The sequence below is a fragment of the Heloderma suspectum genome, chromosome 4, assembly GCF_057233095.1.
Source record: "Heloderma suspectum isolate Gila_16-S chromosome 4, 16-S_ref, whole genome shotgun sequence".
NCBI classification, from domain to species: Eukaryota; Metazoa; Chordata; class Lepidosauria; order Squamata; family Helodermatidae; genus Heloderma; species Heloderma suspectum.
In genome coordinates, this window is record NC_139461.1 from 132,089,406 (window position 1) to 132,110,675 (window position 21,270).

Below are 21,270 nucleotides of genomic sequence, written 5' to 3' on the forward strand. Positions count from 1 at the left end.
TTTTTTACATAGGGCACACTGGATGTAGGTCTGATTGATTCTGTCTGTGCATCTGACAATCCAGATCGGTAAGTTCTTTGGGAGATTTTTATTTTTGTTTTGAAACATGTCATGTTTCAGCAAATTTTCTTATTTAGTGAGACTATACAACCTGAGAAGAAGATGAAGAAAACTAAAACAGGCCATAATTCAGCTGCTTTATTTTGGACTACTGGATGGAGCTTCTCTTTTATGTGTTCAGAACATGAATCTTTTAACGTTGACCTAAGAATATCTGAACCAGCAAAGTTTCAAGCTCGTTGTCGATGAGAGACAAGCCAATAAGATGAAAGGAGCAGAAGCAGCTTTGACTGCGGTTCTGAAACTACTTGCTCCACCTTTTTTTGACACTTATATACCACTAAATATAATAAAATTCCTCAGAGGGTCACAATAAATATTAAAATCCCATTTAAAATACACTATTAAAAACACACCATTAAAAATACTTCCAGTTGCAATACAAGGAACATTAAAATGGAGCAGCATGATTAATTTAATTACAGCCCAGGGAAAAGATAACATCACCAGAAGGATTACTCTGGAGTGCGTAGTTTCAGTGCTTCTAAAGAATAAAGAGTTTACACATACATGTCTTGATATCTGTACTCTTGAAAACTAGCAGCTGAATGTGTGAAATGACTCCAGTGAAAAGCATTGCATTTGAAGTTATATGTGAAGATACAAAAGTTCTGTGCTGTTAGATTTATGGCGGCTCATTCATACATGCAAGTTATCAAGTGATGAACATGCATGTGTGAATGAACCCTACATTTTTCAAGAAAATGCTTCCGTAAGGCCAGAGGATGTAATATCTGAATTTCCCAGAGGATGTAATATCTGGACGCCACCTGTCACATGGATCATCCTAATGATGCAGAGAATCTTTATACTAGTACTGGTGAGGTAAGCAGCTGTCAGACATTACTGCCTCCCACATGGAGCTACCATTATAGGGAAGAGTTTCCTATGCTATTCATGTGGCAGCAGTAACATTTGAATATATTGGATTTATTTAAAACATCTTTGTACTGCCCTGCTTCATATTAAATTTCAGAGCAGTGTACAGCATAAAAAATGGCAGATAGAAACTTTAAAACAAACTAGAACTCGCACGATTAAACCATTAAAGTCTTTTTAAACACCTAGACAAATAAATATGATTTTGTTTGGCGCCTAGAGGATAGCAGTGTTGGCTTTTGCCAATAGGCCATACAACATTACATGTGTGTAATTTGGGGCAAGTATTTCCATTCATTAATACCAGTCTTAGAGGTACAGTGGGTAAAAGCCAGAATCTCCATAACACACCAACTCTGCTTCCTGAATTAATACAGGGTTATGTATTTGTAATATCTATGCACCCAATGCTGTTTCGTTACAAAACACTGTACAATATAACTGATTCAGCTGATGTCCCTGCTAAAGTAGGCATGTTAAAACAGACTTGCTACAAAGTTTCAGTCTCAAATCACAATTTCTTTATGCTCGTGATTGTATCAGCATAAAATTTTGACTTCCTTTATAGCTGTTATCAAATGCAACTAACAGAGTAAGCAAAACCTTTCATTCTGGTCAGTGAGCTGTAATTTTTTTAAACCAATTCAAGGTGTGTATAGTATTACCCCAATTATATCTCCTAACACCACAGCTAAACACATTGGCTGGAATCCAGAGAACTACCTTAGGTGTATCCAAAAGCTTTGGCTTTTGGCTTTGATATGTTATGGGGGTGATGATGTGTTATTTGAAGGAAAACAAACTGCTTTTTCAACTCTCTTCAGTTTCAAAAGAGGTTTTTCATGAAACATGGAAAACTGCTGTTTCAAAAACTCAAGCTCAAAACTCCTTGGGCACACATGACTAGTTTCATCACAACAGGCCACTGATATGGAACTAATATCTGCAAAAGCCAGACAACTCCAGTGTATAAACGTAAGAGGAGTCCTGCTGAATCAGACCAGTGGAACCCCTGCATGCACCAACCCAGCTTTCATTGCCACAACTTTTCCTTACATCCATCCAGGAAGCAGGAAGTTGGCAGATTGGGACACTTATCTCCTGATCTGCTTCCTTGGCAGTAGTGGGTGGTGGTGGTGGTGGTAGGCAGAAATAGCAGTGGCAGGGAGAGAAGAAATCTGGAGGAGGCAGAAGTTTTTTCTGGCAGAATGGGGGTGAGCGGGGGAGAGAAAGAAGAAAGGGAAGATGACTGGGGGGCAAGGGGGAGAAATCAGGAGGAGGAGGTAGTGGGGTCAAGAAAAGAAAGAATCCCAAAAGTAAATGCCTGCAGGCCTAGAAAAAAATAAATGTTTCTGAAAAGGTTGCCTGCTCCTGGACTAACTGAATCCTCATTGGCCAACCAGTTCATAATACCTGGGGCAGCCAAAATGAATGCCTCTCCTCTGGTCCTCATAAAGGCTACAGCAAATTACTTAGGATGCAGTCCTATGGCCACTAGTCAGTGGCTAGATGACCGTAGGATAGGTCAGTTCCTGGAGAACCAACCCCCACCCTCTCACACGCTGCCTCGTAGGCAGCGCAGATCAGCCCCGCACTCCACGCTAAGAAGAGGAGCGCGGAGCAGTGACAACGGGGCATTCCTGGGGACATGCAGGCGTGGGGAAGTCGGAAGTCCAGTATGGCACATCCTACGTGTCATCCAGCCTGCACTTCCCTCTGAGGTCCCGCAGCTAGACAGTTGAAATTGGCCGTCTAGCCGCAAAAGCCGGGCAGAGGGAGCGAGGAGGAGATCTGTTCCTCACCACTCCTCCCACCCTGCACTGGATAGGCAGTCACCCCTGGGCTCAGAGGCGACCTTCAATCAAGGTAGGATTGCTCCCTCCATCTGATATATAAAAGGTGATAATAGGGTCAGCTCTCCATTAAAATGTATGAAATGTACCTCCAAGTAACTCGGTTTTGGGACTGTGCCAAGCTATCAAATGGCAAGATTTTAAAAAGAAGTCCGTTAAATAAAATGATAAAGGAAGTGATTCAACATTTGCTTGAATATACAATATAAACAAGGAGAAGTGCTTATGCTGATAGCAGGTCAGACTGACTTTGTTATGGTCCCAAATAGTGTCCATGTTTACTATACAAGCATTTTCCTTTCTTTATTTCTCCTGTGTAGACCGAATTCATTTGTGATCATCACTGCTAATCGTGTTCTTCACTGCAACGCGGACACTCCGGAAGAGATGCACCACTGGATCACCCTGCTGCAGAGATCAAAAGGCGACACTCGAGTAGAGGGGCAAGAGTTCATAGTGAGGGGTAAGAACACCCTTCAAAAGAAATCCCCCAGTAAAACTGGTTATTCTTTATTTTCTTATTAAACGGTAGCATTTGAAGAACTGGCTAGTTATTTGCAAAGAACGAGGACTGTCTGTCTTCCAACCTAGTTTAGAAAGCCATAGCATAGACTATGCCATGTATGTCTGCAGAAGGTTTTAGTTTCTTTAAGGCACCATGTTAAAGAGAAGCTCCTGCCTGTACTAGCAGAGCTGGTTCCCACATCAGCAGAATACTGCTGTGTGGCATGCTGTCTCCCCTCATTCACACCATCCCAGCAGCCTTTGACTTATGTACCGTGTTGCAAGACCAAAGAGCACAGCAGGCTGGAAAAAACTGCAAAGACTATAGCAGCACTGTTGGAAGGGAGGCTTCCCATAATTGCATTAGACCCAGCAGTGTCTTGATATTTTGGCAAAGCTTTACACCAGGTTTTGTTAAAACATATGACATTGGCCGAATCAGAGGAAATTATCTCTGAAGAACAGATGGGTAAAGCTGGATATTTATATTAGAGAATGTTTTTCATATTAGCATTGAGGCTGGATTGAGTCACCCAAAACATGTTGGTTTACCTGAACTGAGGGGAGCTTGTGTCTGCCATACACACACACACACACACCCCACCCTTCCACACACAAGACTGATGGTAGCTGCTTTTTCTTTTCCTTTTCAAATTAATTTGATTTAGGAATTGTCTTTTCTCCTCCTGACTAGGATGGCTGCACAAAGAAGTTAAGAACACTCCCAAGATGACTTCGTTGAAACTGAAGAAGCGGTGGTTTGTTCTGACACACAATTCCTTGGATTATTACAAGAGCTCAGAGAAGAATGCCCTCAAGCTGGGCACCTTAGTGCTAAACCACCTCTGCTCTGTTGTGCCTCCTGAGGAGAAAATCTTTAAAGAGACAGGTAACGAACTCCTCAGAAGCTCTCTTCTCCTAGATGCAATTGACAGGTGTTCCATTCAGAATATTAAAGGCACAATCCTATGTATATTTAGACAAAAAGAAGAAGTCCTACAACTGCCACAATTCCCCAGCCACCAGTGCTGGCTGGGCAATGATGGGAGTTGTAGGCGTTTTTTCGGTCTAAACATACATAGGATTGTACCCTAAAAATACTTTGGAACTTCAAAGCGATCTAAAGTTATAACTTAATTCAAGCACATCTCATTAGGCCAGACCACAAGGAGAGGGTTACGTTGTTGTTGTTTTGCACCGCTGTTTTTGTAGCTAGCTATGTTTCGTAAACTGGTATTTAAAGGGGTATTAATTTGTACAGTTCAGAGAGAAAGAACACAGATCTTTGCGCTACTTTGATCTGCACAATGAAAGTGTGAAATAGGATATGCTGGGCTGCTGCGAGAATGCAGTTGTAGTCTCTGCATACTAAACATTGGTGCAGGGTCCACAGTTCATGACAAATCAGATGTATTGGCTGCACTCCTTCAGGTCATCCAGAGTTGTTGATATGACTTGGAAAGTTCAGCTTCAAGAGCTGCCTGTTAATAGTTAGTCTAAATCAGATTGACAAGGTGTTTTCTTATTTATTCTTACCTTAGGTTACTGGAACATAACGGTGTACGGACGCAAGCACTGTTACCGCCTGTATACCAAACTGCTCAATGAAGCCACCCGCTGGTCAAGCGCTATCCAGAATGTGATTGACACAAAAGCACCCATTGACACTCCCACTCAGCAGCTTATTCAAGACATTAAGGTAGGGTTATAGCAAGGGCCAAATTCCATTTCAGAGAAGCTCCAAGGGACTCCATTCCAGTGGTGGGCAGGGCAAAAGGCAAAAGAGGTGGAGCAAAATGCCAGCATATTTTAGCTTGAAGGTCTTTCTTCCAGTAACTAAGCCTTAGGGGAAGCATTTCAACCTTTTAGATTGGGGGGGGGGGGGACTGCACAAAAGCCAGAAAGCCACCAAACAATCAGAAGTTGGGAGAGAAGGGAAAGGGGGCATGGCCCTATAGTGGGGACCTGTAGAGGGCCCATTTGGCCCCCAGGCTTGACGATTTGCATCCCTGGGTTATAGTCTTGAAAAATTTCATTTGAGGAAAAGATTCCACCATATTCTGTTCCTGCCAGTGGAATTCTGTTAAATGTTCAGAAACCAAGATTATTAATTGTTGCTTCTGTGTCCGCATTATCACTAAAGCCCAGTTCATGTTACCGGAGCAGTTCAGTTGCTGTTATCCCTAGCAACCCCACATGATTCTGTTCTTCAGACGCTGTGCTGGGTTCCATGAAAGAAGGCAGAATATAAATGTAGATTATAACAATAATAAATTCTATATTCCAATAGTGAACTCACTCCTAACGCAGCCAAACAAGAACTGTCCATGCGTAAGGCAGAGGTAACAGCAGACTCATGAAAAGCACCATGGTTTGTAGAAGTACAAAAGCAAGTAGGAAAAAAAACTTGTGGGTGGGTGAAACAGGGGCCAAAAACAATAAGGACTGAGCAAGGTGAATGAGCACAGAATGCCTACTGTATACAAGGGGGCATGGCGGTGGAATGGAATACCCTGGAAGAGGGCATGGCTGACTAGCTGGAACCCTGAACAGAAACATTCTGCTCTGTAACATGTTGTTGTAGATCCCCATTGTATAGTAATAATACTAGAGCGATAATAGTAATAGTGATGCTGTTATTCTTCACATTTGTATCCCACCTTTCATCCAAGGAATTCAGGGCAGCATTTGAAAGACAGAATCACGTAAATCGTGCCTGTAACAGTGGCAGCAGCCTGTGTGGGTAGTGTTTGTGTGATCCTGCCACCCCACAGCTTTCCAATACTTCATCCTTACTAGCGTGGGATCCAACTACTACTACAAAGAAGCAACCATACTGCTCTGGCCATTTATAAACTGGCAACAAAACAAAAATCCAGCAGATGCAGGATTTTTGTTTCTTTGTGGTTTGCAGTACTGCCCTTTTGTTTTGTTCGGTTTTTGAATTGGGCCTATGACGTCAGGCAGCAGAGCATGCTTTCTTCAGCATTAAAGGAGAAGGAGAGTGTCTGGTTGCTTTTCCTACTTTGTAGTGAGGAAGAGTAATAGTTTCCCCAACTTCTTTGCACACATATCTTCACCCCTTTGAGAGTTAGTTTTGCCCCTGGATAGTTTGGGGTCCAGATTATTTGAAGGGTTGCTTCATATCCCTTTACCTTCAGAGGCATGAGTGGCTGGAACACAGGATACAGCCTTCTCATTAGCGGCACTAAGGGAATGCCGTTCCTCGGGCAGGTCAGTAGGCGTCTTCTCTTTTTAGCCTTTAGGCGAATGATTGATGCATTCTTATTTCGCCAAGCTTTTGTTTTGTTTTAACTTTGCCCCGCTGCTCTGGTTTGTAGACGCTCAGTTCTTTTGTTTTTTATTGTGGTATATGTATATGTTTTAAATCTATATTGTAAGCTTCCTTGGGGACAAAAAACAAGATATGGATCTTCTAAATAAATAAGAATGTGGGTTTTCCTGTGAAATATTTTGAAGGAGAATTGAAATACAGGTCAGTTCTTTCTGGCAAGGCTCCTTTCCCTTTGGACCTGTGTTGAAATAACTTGGTTTACTCCTGATCTTTTGCAAGCATTCCATAGTGGATTATTTCTCACACCTGGACTCTGAATAATCCTATTTTTTCAAATTTATACAGGAGAACTGCCTCAACTCTGAAGTTGTTGAACAGATCTATAAGAGGAACCCGATTCTTCGTTACACACAGCACCCACTGCATTCTCCACTATTGCCACTTCCATACGGAGACATCAATTTGAACAGTAAGTCCTTCAGACATGCAAGTCCATTCTCCTCAATGTGCAAAATCACCTCTGCATAAGAACCTTTGCTGTGGATACTTTCATGAAGATAAGATGACTTGGCTCATTTGCTGCCCTCGATAGAGTCCCTTCTGTAGTCTCTTCAATGATATGCTGATGTAGTTCAATAGTAGAGGTAGTCAGGGCATGTTACTGCTGTGCTCAGCTAAGCAGTTTCCCATCATTCTCCAGGTGTCTGTGGCTCTTCCCACTTACATCCCTCCACCTGCATCAGTGCTCTAGGAAGGAATGGTCAATACTGAACCTGGGAGTGGGTGGTGTATAAACTTTGGTATCCAATTGCTTTGGGGCTGGTTTGTTCAGGCATTTCACAAGGGAAAGTTTTGGTAGTACCCAGGAAGGCTACTCGAGCTTGGGGAAGAGGTGGTTATTAGAGAAGGAGGAAATGGCTTCCCCAGTGTGAGATAAAACTCAACCGTCAGGTTTTTAGAAGCCAGGCAAGATAATCCACTCCCAAATCTTTAACAAAATATCCAGTTCCAAGGTAAAGAAGAAACAAACTAGATAAACATCTATGCAAAATGTATCTTAATTGTTACAATTTAATAAGAAAATTTGAGTTTTCTGCTTACCGGGCTTTGAATTTTGTAAACACTTAAGTTTAGACTGTCCAGACATATTGCTCCAGATGCTTGCCCCATGTGAAACATGATATTAGTTAGATATCGGAGCCATTTAAGGTATACTTCCATGTTTCCATTGTCTAGTGCTAAAAGACAAAGGCTACACAACTCTCCAGGATGAAGCTATCAAGATATTTAATTCTCTGCAGCAACTGGAGTCTGTGTCAGATCCCATTCCTATTATTCAGGGTATTCTCCAGACAGGACATGATTTACGGCCTCTGCGTGATGAGCTCTACTGTCAGCTCATCAAACAAACCAGCAAAGTACCTAATCCAGGGAGCGTTGGCAATCTGTACAGCTGGCAGATCCTCACGTGCATGAGCTGCATGTTTCTGCCAAGCCGCGGTATTCTCAAGTACCTGAAGTTCCACCTAAAAAGGTAAGCAGAGGTAGGAATTATTACATCCAATACAATGAAGTGTCTTTGTTCAATTTTTCTCATTAGTGGGATGAAAGTAAGTTTCTGCACCATTTTGCTAACCAACAACAGCTTCCAAAATTCTCTCTTTGCCATGTTCTGCCATGCTAGAGTGTGATAGAGAAACAGTCGTTGGGTAACTGTAGTTGGACCCATGGAAAGGGGATGAGGGAGGGAATAGATCAGCGATGCATTGCCTTCCTTCTCTGTGTCCTGTTGTAGAAGCTAATCCTTGGGTTCAGGGTGGTACTTAGGTAGGCGGTGCAGCGGGAGGGGATTAGCAGTGTAATATGGGGGAAGGATCGCCCCCCCAAAACACTCAACAATCCTAGCCTGCTTGTGACTAGGTTTCTCAGTAGTGGCCCTATACCTCTGGAACTCCCTCCCCCGGGAGATACAGAGGGCCTCATCACTGCTAGCTTTTAAAAGGAACCCTGAAGACCCATTTATTCCAATCTGCATTTGGTGCTTGAAAATAATAGCTGCTACTGCTATGTGTGTGTTTAATTGTAATTTGTATGTTCATATTTTTATAATATTGTAAGCTTCTTTGTGAGGGCACTGTGCCCTGAAGGACAAGCTAAAATCTTCTAAATAAATTGTGAAATTTCATCAACTAGTTTTATTTCAGAAGGAGAAAAAGGACTGATTCTGAACTGTAGTACAACAGCTACATTGAAATCTTATCAACAAAACCAGTTTTATAAACATTTACTTGGAATAATCTTAATGGAAAGTAACATTGTCAGTGAAGAATAAATTGAGGGCAGGTGAAATCTTGCATGACACAGTAGTCAGGAGGTACAGTGGTGGAAAACTGTTCCGTGGTATATTTTATTTGACCCATGGAGCTAACCAAGTGGCATGGCCTGCATGAGCTTAGCTTTGAGGGAAAGGTAGTCATGTAGGTGTGCCCTTGGATGTATGGTCTGCCTCAAAGTTCATGTTGGACTGCCCCTGTCATACCTATTGGGGACAGACGTAGATCCCTAAGCACTCCAAGAAAAGAACTCTAGGGATGCGAGTATGAGCAAGGTTCAGCGGGTTCCACAGCTGTCAATGGCCCAGCAAGGAAACACTGACAAGGTCAGAACATGGGAGGGCCAGCACCTAGAGAAGCTCAGAAGAGGCAATGGGAGACAGCTGTGGGATTGACCAGACCTCTGGGAGGCTGTAGGGGCATGACCTCAAGAAACAAGCCACACCACAGAAGGGAGTGGCCAACAGCAACAGGGTGCAAAAGGAATGCAGGTAGGGGAATGGGGCTGGAGAGAGAGGGATGAGAACAAAAGCGCACAGGAGGACAGAGACCAAGAGGAAGGTGACAGCAGAGAGGACAAGCTCTAGCTCCCAGGACTGGAACACATGGGGACACCAGGCCATAGCTGAGGCTAGCTAAGCCACAGCTAAAGGCAGGTGCTGGAGAGAGGAGGAGAGGGCAAGAAAAGAGCCTAACTGGAAAGACACCACACTGAGAGAGGTAGCCCAGGTCAGAGACATAGGCAATCGCCTTGCCCGGGGCTTGAGGGGACAGAGAAACGCTGAACCATGACTCTGGTGGGGAGACGGGCCCACACAAGGCAGGGACAGGGTGCAGTTAGCCCCACCGTCGGCATGCCTGTAACTGCAAAGAAGTTTTCTGCATAACCATCTTGCTTACAAGGCAGATCTATTCTGGGGATTGAGTCAAATAGATGAAGTCCTTTGATGTAGCGCTGCCCCCAGAGTGGACAGGGAGGTTTGTAAAAAAAAAAAAGCTCTCCCATCTGTGTCAGTCGTTCCTTGTGTAGAAAGTTATAATCATGGCCTCTTAAAATGTGTCTCAGATCACCAAAGTTGAAATGACAACAAGGAATTGAAGCTCAGTGCTTGTCCCCACAGGGTACATGATCAGTTTCCAGGCACAGAAATGGAAAAGTATGCCCTTTTCATTTATGAATCTCTTAAAAAGACGAAAGGCAGAGAGTTTGTGCCATCCCGGGAGGAAATTGAAGCCTTGATCAACAGACAGGAGATGACATCTACAGTCTACTGTCACGGTGGGGGATCCTGTAAGATCACCATTAACTCCCATACCACTGCTGGCGAGGTAAGAAGATGATGTGATGGAACAAGGCTTTGTTATGACAACTACAGAGGGCCATGTTCTGTACCACTTTTGACAGATGCATTTACAGTTTTGCCATGTGAGAATTCGTAAAATGTGCAAAAACATACAGTTTCAAAAGAGGCAGCGCCTGACAAGTGAAGTACAGAAGCAGTTCCTGCCTCTGCACATCCCCTGTGATATAGAAACATATTACCTTTCTGGCATTGCATTTTCAAGCATCTAGAGAAATGCACGTATCTCCCAAATGTGCGTCTTTGTCTCCATGAAAGCAATCTGAGATAGCAGTCTATGAGCTTGGCTTGGCTTGCTTGCTTTGGGTTGTGGTGAGTGGATGGTCAAGCTTTTTACACAGGGAGATCGACCTCGGTGACTTTCTAACAGCTGTACAGTTTTGATCAGTAATCTGTCTTGAGAGGTGTGGAAGCATATGGTATTTGCGAATGTTGCCTGTTTTCCACTGTAGAGGACTATACTGGGAGCCCCTAATAATTTTGATTTGTGCAGACTTGCAAGCCACAGGGCAGGACCAAATATTCCAAATCTGAGGAACAATAACAGGGAGAGAAAAATATGTGACAGTAATTTGCTTTAGAACTCCACCTAGCTTTATTATTCATTTATTCATTCATTTCATTTCTATACCGCCCCATCGCCGAAGCTCTCTGGGCGGCTCACAAGAAATTACTTTGTGCTTGTGCTTTTATTAATTATACTATGTGGTGTTATGATTATGATGTACGCTTCACTGGGTACTTTTAGTAGAAGAACAAGATATAAATTATTATTATTATTATTATTTATAATAGTGCTCTCATTATTGGCAACTTTGGTGCAGAAATACTAGTTGTAGACCATTTTTGAGAAAAGTCGGATCTGCAATTATTTGTGTAATTTACTGCAGTTCTGCATGTGCCTGACCAACTTCAAATGCAAAATCTACAATCTAAGAACACTTCGTCAAGAAAGAACTTCCAGCAAAACTAATGTGAAATGTCGACTTTTGCAAGTTAAAAGGGAATGTAATTAAAATGGACAGATACTTGGGATCAAAAGGACACCATCTAGCAGACCTAACAATTTCTAATTCTTACCACGCTTTCATTTTCTGTTAATTGATGTTATTACCTTGTTAGGTCTAACAGTCTTTGTTTTGTCTCCTTTTGGTTTTGTCCACTAGGTTGTTGAAAAGTTAATTCGAGGCCTGGCCATGGAAGATAGCAGAAATATGTTTGCTTTGTTTGAATACAATGGAACTACAGATAAAGCCATTGAAAGCAGGACTGTTGTGGCTGATGTCCTGGCAAAGTTTGAAAAGTGAGTGTGCCTTTCCTAATAAGCAAGCAATTAAAATCCCTAGCACCAGCTTTTTGAATTTGCTTTTCTCAAATCAATAGCATCTTTTTCCTCCCCAAAAAAGGATTAATGAAGTGCTTGTATGCCTTTGGATGATTTCATCACCCTTCACTGTGGTACTTGTATTCTGCTATCCTAAAATTTCCTCTCTCGTTTCTTCCTATTGATAGCCCCCTCCATTTGGATTTTGTCTCTGCCCCAGACCCTTTCTTGTTTAGGATTTCCCACAACTGGTACATCTGTGCCAATGGTACCAATTATGGTGAACTAGTGCAGGCAGAGTTCCAAGGCAACCTTGGATGACATGGAACCTAAGTGTCCAGTACCTTCTTAAAGCTCATCCATGCAGAGCTCTCTTGGCCTTGCTTCTGATGTTGGAGCAAAGTTGATTGTAGGAACAGTGGCAAATTATAAAAAAGGCTACCAGAATTTTTTCCTCAGTTCCCCAGCAGTCCTGTGTTGTGTTTTGCTACAGGTGTGTGGTCCATTAACCTTTAAAACTCCTTCAAATGTTACATTTCAATACATATTATAAATGTATTTGATTCCTCTGGAGCTTTTACTCACCAATTCCATTTCTTGTTTGAGGTTTGATGTCTTCTATTACCTAAACAGCGACTGCAACCACAATCTTCCTCACTTGACTATCAGCTGCTCTGAGCCTACATCTGCAGTGCTGGATCTCATATCATTTCTCCTTCACGAAGAAGAAAAAATCTCTTGTACCTAGAAAAAGAGCATTAGAGATTGCCATTTTGAATCCTTCTCCCTGACATTTTAGTGTATTTTTCCCATGGGGAGCATTCAAAATTGCAACTCCCACCCTTGGCTACAGCCTGAAGTGGTACTTGACCGTTTGATCCTGCTGAATGTATAAAACAGCCTTCACACACACTGATGTTAGATCCAGGGTCTTAATATTTTACTTTGGCCAAGTTCGAATGTAATGATAATCCAGAATTGCTGAGAATTCTGGCTTATTGTTCATGAGCAGTGTGCTAGTGCACACTGCCGGATCATTCCCACCGGGTTCCTCTCACCAGCTAAACTAACAAGGAAGTAAATTTTTCCAATTATATCTGAATTGTTGTCCCTTTAACAAACCAGGAACAGGAAACTTCAGATCCTGGCTTCAGACTCTGGTTTGTTTAGGGGAGCGGCAAACTAGGAATCTGGGCTCAGATGTAACAGGAAGCTTTTGCTTTCTCACTAGTTTAGCCATTCCCGCTGGTGGAGTAGGGGCAACTGGGCCGTATGCACCGATGTGCTGCTCATGAACAATAAGCCAACTGTGTTACGTCAAAGTACAGCCATTGACTTGGTAATCTGGTATTTAGCCAATGGCCTATTCCAAATAACAGAGGAAGTTTGGGTTCTACTCTTTTACATATAGTTTTTATTGTCAATTTGTGAGAATTTGATTCTCTAAACTCAAACTATTGTGCTCTTTATGCTTTTCCAGGCTTGGTGCTGCTTCCGAAGGCGATGCTATGGCATGGAAATTTTACTTCAAGCTCTACTGCTTCCTGGACACTGAGCATGTGCCAAAAGATAGTGTGGAATTCGCATTCATGTTTGAGCAGGTAAAGAATGGGAACAAGGTTTGGTTTTATACTTTTGGGGAAGAGAAAGAGATTTTTTTAAAATAGTATGTCATGACTGGGGAATCTGTGGCCCTCCAGATGTTGCTGAACGACAACTCCCATCATTCCTGACCATTGGCTGTGCTGCCTGAGCCTGATGAGAGTTGGAGTTCAGCAACATCTGGAAGGTTACAGATTCCCCACCCATGACATATACTATTCAAATCAAAGAGGCAGGTGAGAGCTACCGAAGAAGCAATTTACAATTAGTGCCTAAGTTCGCCTATTCCCAGAGGCAGTCCTTGTCAGGGTGGACACTGAGCCCATAGAATCCCAGAGTAGTTCTGATTTTGAAGAAGAGCAGTCGCTCCTGGGAGAGGAGCGCACTCCTCTTTCCCAGGGCCAACAGCTGATGGAGATTCCTCCCACCAGCATTCCTAGCTTAGATAGCAGTCCAGGGAGTGACAGAGCGCGGGAAGCAGACTTGGTGGACGCGCGATGCTGACGCAGACAGCGGCGCCAAATGGAGGGCGCAGAAAGGAGGCGTAGTGCCCGGTTGGCGCGCAAACAATGGCTGCGCCCAGAGGATCCAAGGGAAAAGGGGAGGGACTCTCCCTAGTCCTTAAGTTCAGGGGTCTGCCAGTAATTCCCTTTCAAACGGGGACCAACTGTTTCAACTTAGGGCATAGGTACTCTGCTGCTCATATCTAGTTGCTAACGGTAGAGTTGTTAAGTTGTAAAAGAGGAATAAAGCTTTGAAAAGAATCCCTTTGTCTGTGTCTGGACTTGGCTACTGGATTAGACTGAGAGAGGCCTCCAAGGAGCCCTTGACAGTCCTACTATAGGGCAACATGAAGCAGTTGCTTCATGTTTCAAATTGTGTGTGCCTTTAATAGTGACAGACCAGGAAGCGGATTTGGTCAGTGGGGTGCAATCCATCAGGAAGTTCTAGATCTTGCACTGCTCCAATTCATTTTAGTGAGACTAGCACTGGAGAAATTCCCAGTGGAGTGTGTCCCATATTAACTAGCTGGACATGAGTGCTATTTGAATTTTCTGCATCAGGGACCAAAACATCTTGGGGACAACTCATTCCTAGTTCACTTGTACTTTTGAAAGAGCTGCTTTCAAATATTCTATTAATCTCAGGGTAAAATAATGATAACTTAAACTCTGTAGTTCTGTCAACCATTTACTCTGGATAAATCTCCTTTAACCTGAGGGTCATTATTATGGTGGTTTGCTGCCAAGAAGGACAACTTCACCTACAGGGGCTGCAAATGAAAAACATGGTTTAAAATCCTCTGTAAGTGTAAACGCTACCACTGGCACTATTTTAGAATAAGGTTGGAAAGAACTCTTAGTTATTTTCTAGAGTGCATACAGTGAAAGATAGCAGCAGTGAAATTCAAATGATGATTGAGAATAGAAGTTTTCAGAACATTCCATCTTCAGGGAACTCTTTTCGTGAGAACATGCCTGCCACCTCTGTGTGTAGCAGAGGATTTGGGGCATACTCAAGGCGATGCTGTTTACACAGGACACTCCAGGCCTGTTGAATCATACTTTCATTTTCTATAACCCCAGTGGCCTGGTTCACACAAAATGCTAACCCATGGTAGGGATTTGTTGAATTCTGGGTTGTTTTGATGTTTTAATGTGGCCACACTAACAAACCATGGTTTGTTAATCACAAACAACCCAGAAAGAGAATCCATGATTTGCTGTTGTGTTATGAACTTTGGGTTGTTTAAACCATGGGTTGTCATTACATGCAAACCCAGAACAGTGGGATGTTCATGGGTCATTTTGCCAGGTTACAGAGGCAGTGAGCAAGAGCAGTAAAAAGAATTAGCCGCTGTACATGCCAATACTACAGTGACGCCAAGTTATTTGAGATACAGGGAGGGAGCAGGCAAAGGAGGAGGGCAACAAACAACCCAAGTACTGAGAAAACAAACCCTGGGTAGGGCAATAAACCATGGGTTAAATAAACTGTGGGTTAGCATTAAGTGTGAACCAGGGTAGCTGTCAGGAGCACCCTGGCGGCCTCTTTCAGTAGACTCCAATAGCCAACTCAAGACACAGACGGAAGGTTTCTTTTTAAGGCTTTAATCCTTTTACAACTTGATGACTCTTTCAGATGCTAATCACCAGCGACTAAGCAAGGAACAGCAGAGTGGCCTATGCGCCAAGTAGGCAGTTGATCCCCGTTTGAAGGAGAGTCACTTGAAGAACCTGAACTTATGGGCTAGGGAGAGATCCTCCCTCTTTCCCTTGGGTCCATGGGAGGCGGCCGTTGCTTGCGCGCCAAACGGGTGCTCCGCCTCCTTTCCGCGCCCTCCATCTCTCGTTGTTCTTTGCATCTGTGTTGAGAGTCCAGCAAACCCCCCTCCCGCACTTGCTCACTGCCAGGGTCACTATCTCAGGAATGCAGCAGGAGGAATCTCTGCCAGCTGCTGTGCCTGTGAGGGATGAGCTGGCTCCTCTCCCACGGATTGCTGATCCTCCTCAGAATCAGAACTGCTCTGGGATTCCATCAGCTCAGTTTCCACCCTGACAGTAGCATGTGTTCCACTACACACTCAAAACTGTCCCGTGGCTGCACATTGCAGCAGAAGATCAGCAGTGGTGGATAAGCTAATGTTTAAGCTATTTTGTCCTCCATTACTGATCTTCACATGGAGGAACCCCAGATAAGCTTCTGAGAAACCCCAGGGTTCCTCAGACCACAATTTGAAAACCATTACTTTAGGAGACATCCTTTTTCCTATCATATTTTCCACTGATTGCTTTTGCTAGCATGAAGGAGTAAAACATGACTTAAAAAATATCCAGGCCATAAACTTTCTTATCCGTCATATTTACAATCTACAGGTTTGAATCTGTGGTTGGTTGATTGGTTTTGTGTTTCTTGAGAACTCTTAAAAAACAGTGGAATCGAGTAGGAAAAAATTGCCGTAAGAAGGAAATCATTCAGCGATCGTTTAGCATTTAAGTCGTAGGTGCTAACAGATTCATGTTAACTTTAAATGAAGTTTGCATTCTGAAAGCGTGGAGGTGTGTTGTGGGGGGGATGGGACCTGCTACTGTAAGTGCCTCCTGCCCTCCAAATCTAAGACTGAAGAGGCAATAGAATTCCCATGTTCCAACTTTCTGTCCCATGTGGTGCTTGGTTTGGCCTGTAGTGAGATGCTGGCAACTTGTTTATGAGGGAAGCTTTATGCACAAATTCTAACATGTTGGAACAAAAACATCCCATTTCAGTCTTACTTTTTTTTCTGTTTTTGAAATTAGTATGTGTTGATCTACTTCTATGCTAGCTTTCTAGGTGGCTTGGAAGTACTGTAAGTACCTGGGAGTAATCTCTTTCCCCTGTTTCTAGAGAAAGAGACTTAAAAATCCTTCTGTTCATGTTGCAGTAGTCATCAGAGTACCATGGACTATGTGTGTGCCTAATTTCAGCTTTTTCAGTAGCCTGGAAGTACCTTAACCATTATACTCAAGAGTCTCCCAATTCTAAGGAGAGTGTAAACATCTCCTGTTTTCAGATTTTTCTATTAATCGGGGTGTCTTGAACTTCATATGTATCAAATTTTAGTTCATCAAATACCGTAATTTCAGCATCCTATTCAGTGTGCCCTGAACATCTTACAGGTATAGAATTAATCAATCAATCAATCAGTTCCTCTCTGCCAACCTTTGCCACCTTATCTCTGCTAGCTCCATCTTACTGTCCTAAATGTTCTGTCTCCATTATTCCAGCAGAGAATATGTCCCTTATCTTAGCCCTGTGCTTATCATGTAGCATTATCAGTTGACTGTTTCTTCCTGAGATTTCAAGTAGCCCTTTGATTTTTCCAACACTGGCTTAGAATTCTATAAGAGTTGTATATTCCTTCCTTGTGGTAACCATCCAGCAGCATATCATGAATAGTAAGCTGAATAATGAACATCTACAGAGATGATGACGGTGCCTCAGAAAGGGGCAAAATCATAAATCTCTGGTAAGAGGCTAAACGAACTTGTGGGCAGAAATTATTAATCGTAAACATAAATATCAGCAGGAAACACAGATATTCTCTGCAAGCATAACAGTAGTTGGTTGTTTCCTTTTGAGCAATGTTACAAACAAAAAGCTTCAGTTTGCAATACCTTCCTTTCTCTCACAAACAGCCAGTTCTATTGCCACGCATTGTTTGCCTGACTTTGACCACAATATCTTGACTAATATTTAATATTAAAGACCACTTTCTAGCACCTTTAGGATGGTCATTTTGTTTTTGTGATATACTGATGTATCCGTCTTGTCTGAGTTAAATACACATCTACAGCTGCCCTGCCATATGTGAGGGTTTGTATGTGTATTGCTCCCCACACACAAACAAATGGCCATTCAAAACTGCATCTTGATTATCATTTTCAGTATCTCCTCAGTAATCTTATAACCAAGATCAAACCATGGTTTAAGAGCCCACTTAGTAAACCAACTTTAAACCAAAGTCCCTCTTTCTCATGTTTTAATATCCTAATTAGTAAACCAATATTAAATCAGAGTTCCTTGCTGTGGATGTAACAGGGAACTCCAGGTTTAGATAGACCAGGATGGAAGCACTCAAGTTGGCGGGGTGGGTTGGGGGAGACTAATGCTAATTTCTGGCTTCCTAAACCATGGTTTAGTAAGCCAGGATCATTTCATTATAAGAACATAAGTAGAGCCCAGACCCAAAGCCTGTCTGGTCTGGCATTCTGCTTCCCACAGTGGCCAACCAGATGTCCAGCCGGGGAAGCCCACAAGCAGGGCAACAGCTCTCTCCCACTATCATTCCCCAGTGACTCCTATTCAGGGCCATACAGCCTCTGATCCTGAAGGTCAGTGTATAGCCATCATGACTAGTAGCTGTTGATAGCCTCATACTCCATGAATTTCTCTTATCACCTTTTAAAACCTAAGTTGATGGACATCACCACATCTTATGGAAGTTAATTCCATAGTTTAACCATGGGATGTCCCCTATGTTTTACTCCAGTCAGTTGCTGTGGCTATTAATGGGAATTACTTATAGCAATAGTAGCTCGTAGTTGTATCAGTTGTCCCTTCAGTTTCTCAGTCACTATTTCTTGCTTACGACTGCAGAGGAGTCCTGCTATTTAAAGTCCAGAGTAGCCAAGCATCATCAAAATTTAACATGAAAAACAGTAATTCCTTGCATCTTTATGAGCAAGAAGCACTCCTCAATATAGCAGTGGGTCTCCTCTCCCCCCCCACCTCCAGTAACCTTGATCTAATATTGCAGACAGGCGGAGTTTATTTTGTAATTATGTCTCCAGTTATTTAAGCAAAGGGATGGATGTGCCCAACCTTGTCTGATCTCAGAAGCTAAGCAGGGTCAGCCCTGGTTAGTACTTGGATGGGGGACCACCTGGGAATCAGGCTTCCTGCATTGAGCAGGGGGTTGGACTCGATGGTCTTGTAGGCCCCTTCCAACCCTGTGATTCTATGATTCTGTGATAAAGAAGCCAGTTACAAAGCTGAAGAGGCTGCTTGGCTGCCCTCTGGTGGCTCTCACCATTTGAGCACTCTTCTGTTCTGCCAAGAGTATTAATCCAGCTAGAAGAACTTCAGTTGGTGCAACAACAGCTGAATTGCCCTATGCCCATTCCTGCATAAGGATAGCCTAGACACTGTGGTTCATGTAGTGGTAACCTCATGATTAGACTACTGTAATGCACTTTATGTGGGGCTGCCCTTGCACTTGGTTTAGAAGCTGCAGCTAGTGCAGACTGCAGCACTAGGATACTCAGTGGGGCATCCAGCTATGTGCACATTACAGCTATGGCAAAAGAACTGCATTGGCTGCCTATTAGCGATCTAGTCATGTTCAAGGTTTTGCTGTTGACATACAAAGCCCTGTATAACTTGGTACCAGGATACCTAACAAACTGCCTTCCCCTATATAAGCTCAGCCAACCTTTAAGATCTTCAGAGGATACCTTTGGCTGTTGTGCAAGCAACAGAATGTTGCCACCCAACATCTTGAAAGCAGGCCTTCTCAGTAGTGGTGCCTACTCGCTGGAACACAGCCCCCACCCCCCACCCCGTTTGGGAGTCAGAAAGTGCAGTGTGTTTTAAACACCTTCTGAAAATGCACTTGTTTAGGCAAGCTCGCCCAGGTTTTATATTGAACATCACGAGTCTGCTCTGTTTTACTTTTCTTTCTATTGTTTCTTTTGTTGTTGAAAGTTGAAAAGTTTTAATGTACTATATATGTATTTTTAACTGTGATTTAAAATATTTTTGTATGTAAGCCTCTTAAGAGATTTTACTCTATTAACTGGTATGCAAATATTATTAATAAATAAATATAAGTATACAAGTATTACATACATACACATTCTTATTATTATTTAATTAATAATACTAAGAATAATACTTTGTATATCACATTCAAGTGTTCAGAGCCCTTCACATACATTTTCTTGTTGTAATCTTTACAACGACCCAGTAAGACAAATATTATTATCTCCATGTTTGGGGGGGTGGGGGCGTCTGAGGCAGAGAGTGGCTTGCCAAAGAGCACTTTGGTAGGTTTCTGGCAAAGGCAAGATTCAAACCAGGGACTTCCTGATTCATAACTCAGTCTCTTAGCTCCACTCTACTAAACCAGCAGTTTAGAATTCAGAATGTTACAATGCATATACCTGTAAAGGTATTGCTATTCTTTCCATTAGGCACATGAAGCAGTGATTCGAGGACATTACCCAGCTCCTGAAGAAACCCTCCAGGTCCTTGCTGCCTTGCGGCTCCAGTATCTACAAGGAAACTATACTTCATCCAATATCACTGTACCAGAAATGGAAGAAGTCTACCCTTTGCAGAGGCTGAAGTCCCGCATTATCCAGTCCACTAAAATGTTTACCCCAGCAGAGAGGTTGGAGAGGAAACGGACCAACTTTCTGGAAGGAACTCTGAGGAGGAGTTTCCGCAGCAGTTCTATCAGCAAGCAGAAGATGGAAGAGGATCAGATGGTTGATATGTGGGTCAAAGAGGAGATCTCTGCAGCCAGGACTAGCGTGATTGATAAATGGAAAAAAATGCAGGGAATGAACCAAGAACAAGCAATGGCTAAGTACATGAATTTGATTAAGGAATGGCCTGGCTATGGATCAACACTCTTTGATGTAGAGGTGAGCATACAATGTTCTGCTATCCTTCTTGGCAGCATACCAAGGACTAAGAAATTAGAGCTAAACATACAATGTATAGTATGCAACATATTAAGAAAGCTTCTGTTATAACATTCCACATGTTTACAAGTCTGTCCTACCATCTCCTTCTCAACTGCTTTACCAGCTTGGGTGGGAGAGCTTTGACTGGAAACCTGAGAAAGGGGAAGGTGGCAACATTTCACCAGAGAGAGAGAGAGAGAGCATACCCAAATGCCTCTTCAGCCTTGGGAACTTGGGAATATCACTCCTTCCCCTGCTTTAAGGAGCCATCAGGGCTTTTGACACATCATCTGCTACTACTGTAATCTACACCCACATCTCAGATCGCACCCACTCATTAAGGAAAACGGCAAGACTGCTGCGCTTAAGAGGCCTGGAAACTTAATAGTCATATATATCAGTGTATATATACAGAGGTGAGCAACAGCCAGTACATACCCAACCAATCAGGTACAGCCCATCTTAACGGCCACATTTCCACACAGTTCAACCATGTGGTGGGCCGGGCCTTTTTGTACATTAGCATTAGTAGGCATCCCCACCACAAACTTAGGTGCTGCTGAAAAGAAGTTCGAAAAAACTGCTAATCATGAAAAAGTGGCAGGCAGAAAGAAATTGCTGGGATACATTGGTCACGGCTATAAAAAATAAGGATTGTAAACTTTTGGCAGGAGTATCTTAGGCTAGAAGATCTTCCTGTGCAAGGAATGGGTCTGGTTGAGATTTCCAAATCTAAGATTTTATACGAGGTTCATAGTAAGCAGGAGTTA

General features: G+C 42.8%; 2 protein-coding genes across 18 annotated transcripts in view; one reads left to right on the forward strand and one right to left on the reverse strand.

Moving 5' to 3' along the window:
* Positions 1-21,270, forward strand: part of MYO10 (myosin X) — a 245,991-nt gene that overhangs the window by 222,102 nt on the left and 2,619 nt on the right. The window contains exons 30-39 of the mRNA XM_084850564.1: positions 13-68; positions 3,173-3,315; positions 4,051-4,245; positions 4,898-5,055; positions 6,997-7,120; positions 7,888-8,185; positions 10,106-10,313; positions 11,512-11,648; positions 13,150-13,270; positions 20,003-20,458. Coding sequence (XP_084706690.1) covers positions 13-68; positions 3,173-3,315; positions 4,051-4,245; positions 4,898-5,055; positions 6,997-7,120; positions 7,888-8,185; positions 10,106-10,313; positions 11,512-11,648; positions 13,150-13,270; positions 20,003-20,458 — 1,896 coding nt within the window. The remainder of the gene's footprint in view (positions 1-12; positions 69-3,172; positions 3,316-4,050; positions 4,246-4,897; positions 5,056-6,996; positions 7,121-7,887; positions 8,186-10,105; positions 10,314-11,511; positions 11,649-13,149; positions 13,271-20,002; positions 20,459-21,270) is intronic.
* Positions 6,723-21,270, reverse strand: part of LOC146347401 (uncharacterized) — a 34,968-nt gene continuing 20,420 nt past the window's right edge. For 4 of the 17 annotated variants that reach the window (XR_014790292.1, XR_014790296.1, XR_014790295.1 and 1 more), the window contains 3 exons: positions 20,191-20,339; positions 12,255-12,413; positions 6,723-8,177 (listed from right to left, as the gene is read on the reverse strand). Coding sequence is in view for 1 of the 17 variants with exons in the window: in XM_084850562.1 (XP_084706688.1) it covers positions 12,387-12,413 (27 nt within the window). In the remaining 16 variants the exon portion in view is untranslated. Of the gene's footprint in view, positions 8,178-10,527; positions 10,876-12,254; positions 12,414-20,140; positions 21,156-21,270 lie in introns of those variants that run through there. The other 13 variants (XR_014790288.1, XR_014790286.1, XR_014790287.1 and 10 more) reach the window with 9 other exon arrangements.